This window comes from Cystoisospora suis, assembly GCF_002600585.1.
Source record: "Cystoisospora suis strain Wien I chromosome Unknown contig_3412, whole genome shotgun sequence".
In the NCBI taxonomy this organism is placed as follows: domain Eukaryota; phylum Apicomplexa; class Conoidasida; order Eucoccidiorida; family Sarcocystidae; genus Cystoisospora; species Cystoisospora suis.
Window position 1 is genome coordinate 639 of NW_027156207.1, and position 1,146 is coordinate 1,784.

Here is a 1,146-nt window from a genome sequence, read left to right on the forward strand (position 1 = left end):
TAAAATACAGTAGCTAGTCGCTAAATAAAGAATTACGCTAGCTAACAATAGGTCTACCCGTACGTACTAATTCTAACTCCGTGTATGCCTGCGCAACCGCCTTGACAGTTCGTCGCACCCACGGTCCCGCCTTGAGCGTCTACTGTCACAAGTGAACTCTCGCTGTACCTCTTTCCCTCATTAGAAAGTGTTCGTGTCACGCGTTACTAGCCAAATACTTTGCACGCATCACTGGTAAACACTTGCAGCTTGACTTACACGGCTTACAGTCATCACAGGTGGAACACTTTGCAGTTTACGTGGTGACTGCACGGCGATGCTTCATGGGAGTGTCACTAGTCACTTGTGACACCTCTCCCCCCCTCATAGAAAACACAACTGACCGCAGTCGGGCACGCAGCACGCGGATTCTCACAAGCAACTGAGACGCCAGCCTGATGGTGTGCCACTTCGTGGACGAGACAACCGTTCACTACTCCGTGCTGGCTATCTGTGCTCCTTGGAGCTCGCTGTCTCGGTGAAGGAATTGCTTATACCTCGCTACCATTGCCTTAGCATGTGAGAGCTCGGCAGACTGGAGCCAAAACTCAGCGCGATCGTACCACTGCACTAAATACTCCAGAGTGCCTTCCTCCTCTTCGCCCCTATGGTCTAAGATTGCACGAATGACTTGTTCTGCCCCCCCGTCGCGTCTGACGGAGTCTTGTGTGTGCGGCGGAGGGATGATATGCGGTGGTGGTTCTCTGGCCGGTCGCAGTAAAGAAACGTGAAACACCGGGTGCATTCTCATGGTAGGTGGTAAGTCTAAACGTGCAGCTGACTTTCCTATCATTGCTAGGATTCTGACCAAGATATCTGTCCTTCAACACTGTGTAAAAGCCATCAATGCCGATGTTCTGAAAACTAAGCCAGTTTTTTTCTCCTCTGCTAAAGCTCACAGGTCTTCTCTTCTTGTCTGCGTACTTCTTCTGATATGTCTGAGCCCTCAGCAAGGTAGCACGGCACTGCTTGAGAACAACTGCGTGTAGGAGGAATAATACATCGTGCTGAACAGTAGGATGGGCATTCAGAGTTCGCGCTATGAGTGCAATTGGGGCGCATCCATGGACTACTTCAAGGGACGACATATGTGTACTTGTGTGCGTA

At 50.5% G+C, this 1,146-nt stretch overlaps 1 protein-coding gene across 1 annotated transcript; it reads right to left on the reverse strand.

Annotated features, from left to right (window-relative positions):
• Nucleotides 1-309: 309 nt before the first annotated feature.
• On the reverse strand, nucleotides 310-517 carry CSUI_006674 (uncharacterized protein; the record flags this gene model as incomplete). The annotated part of the gene is made up of 1 exon (XM_068066828.1): nucleotides 310-517. A coding segment is annotated over one exon (180 nt), but the record flags the coding sequence as incomplete, so codon positions are not given.
• Nucleotides 518-1,146: the final 629 nt, after the last annotated feature.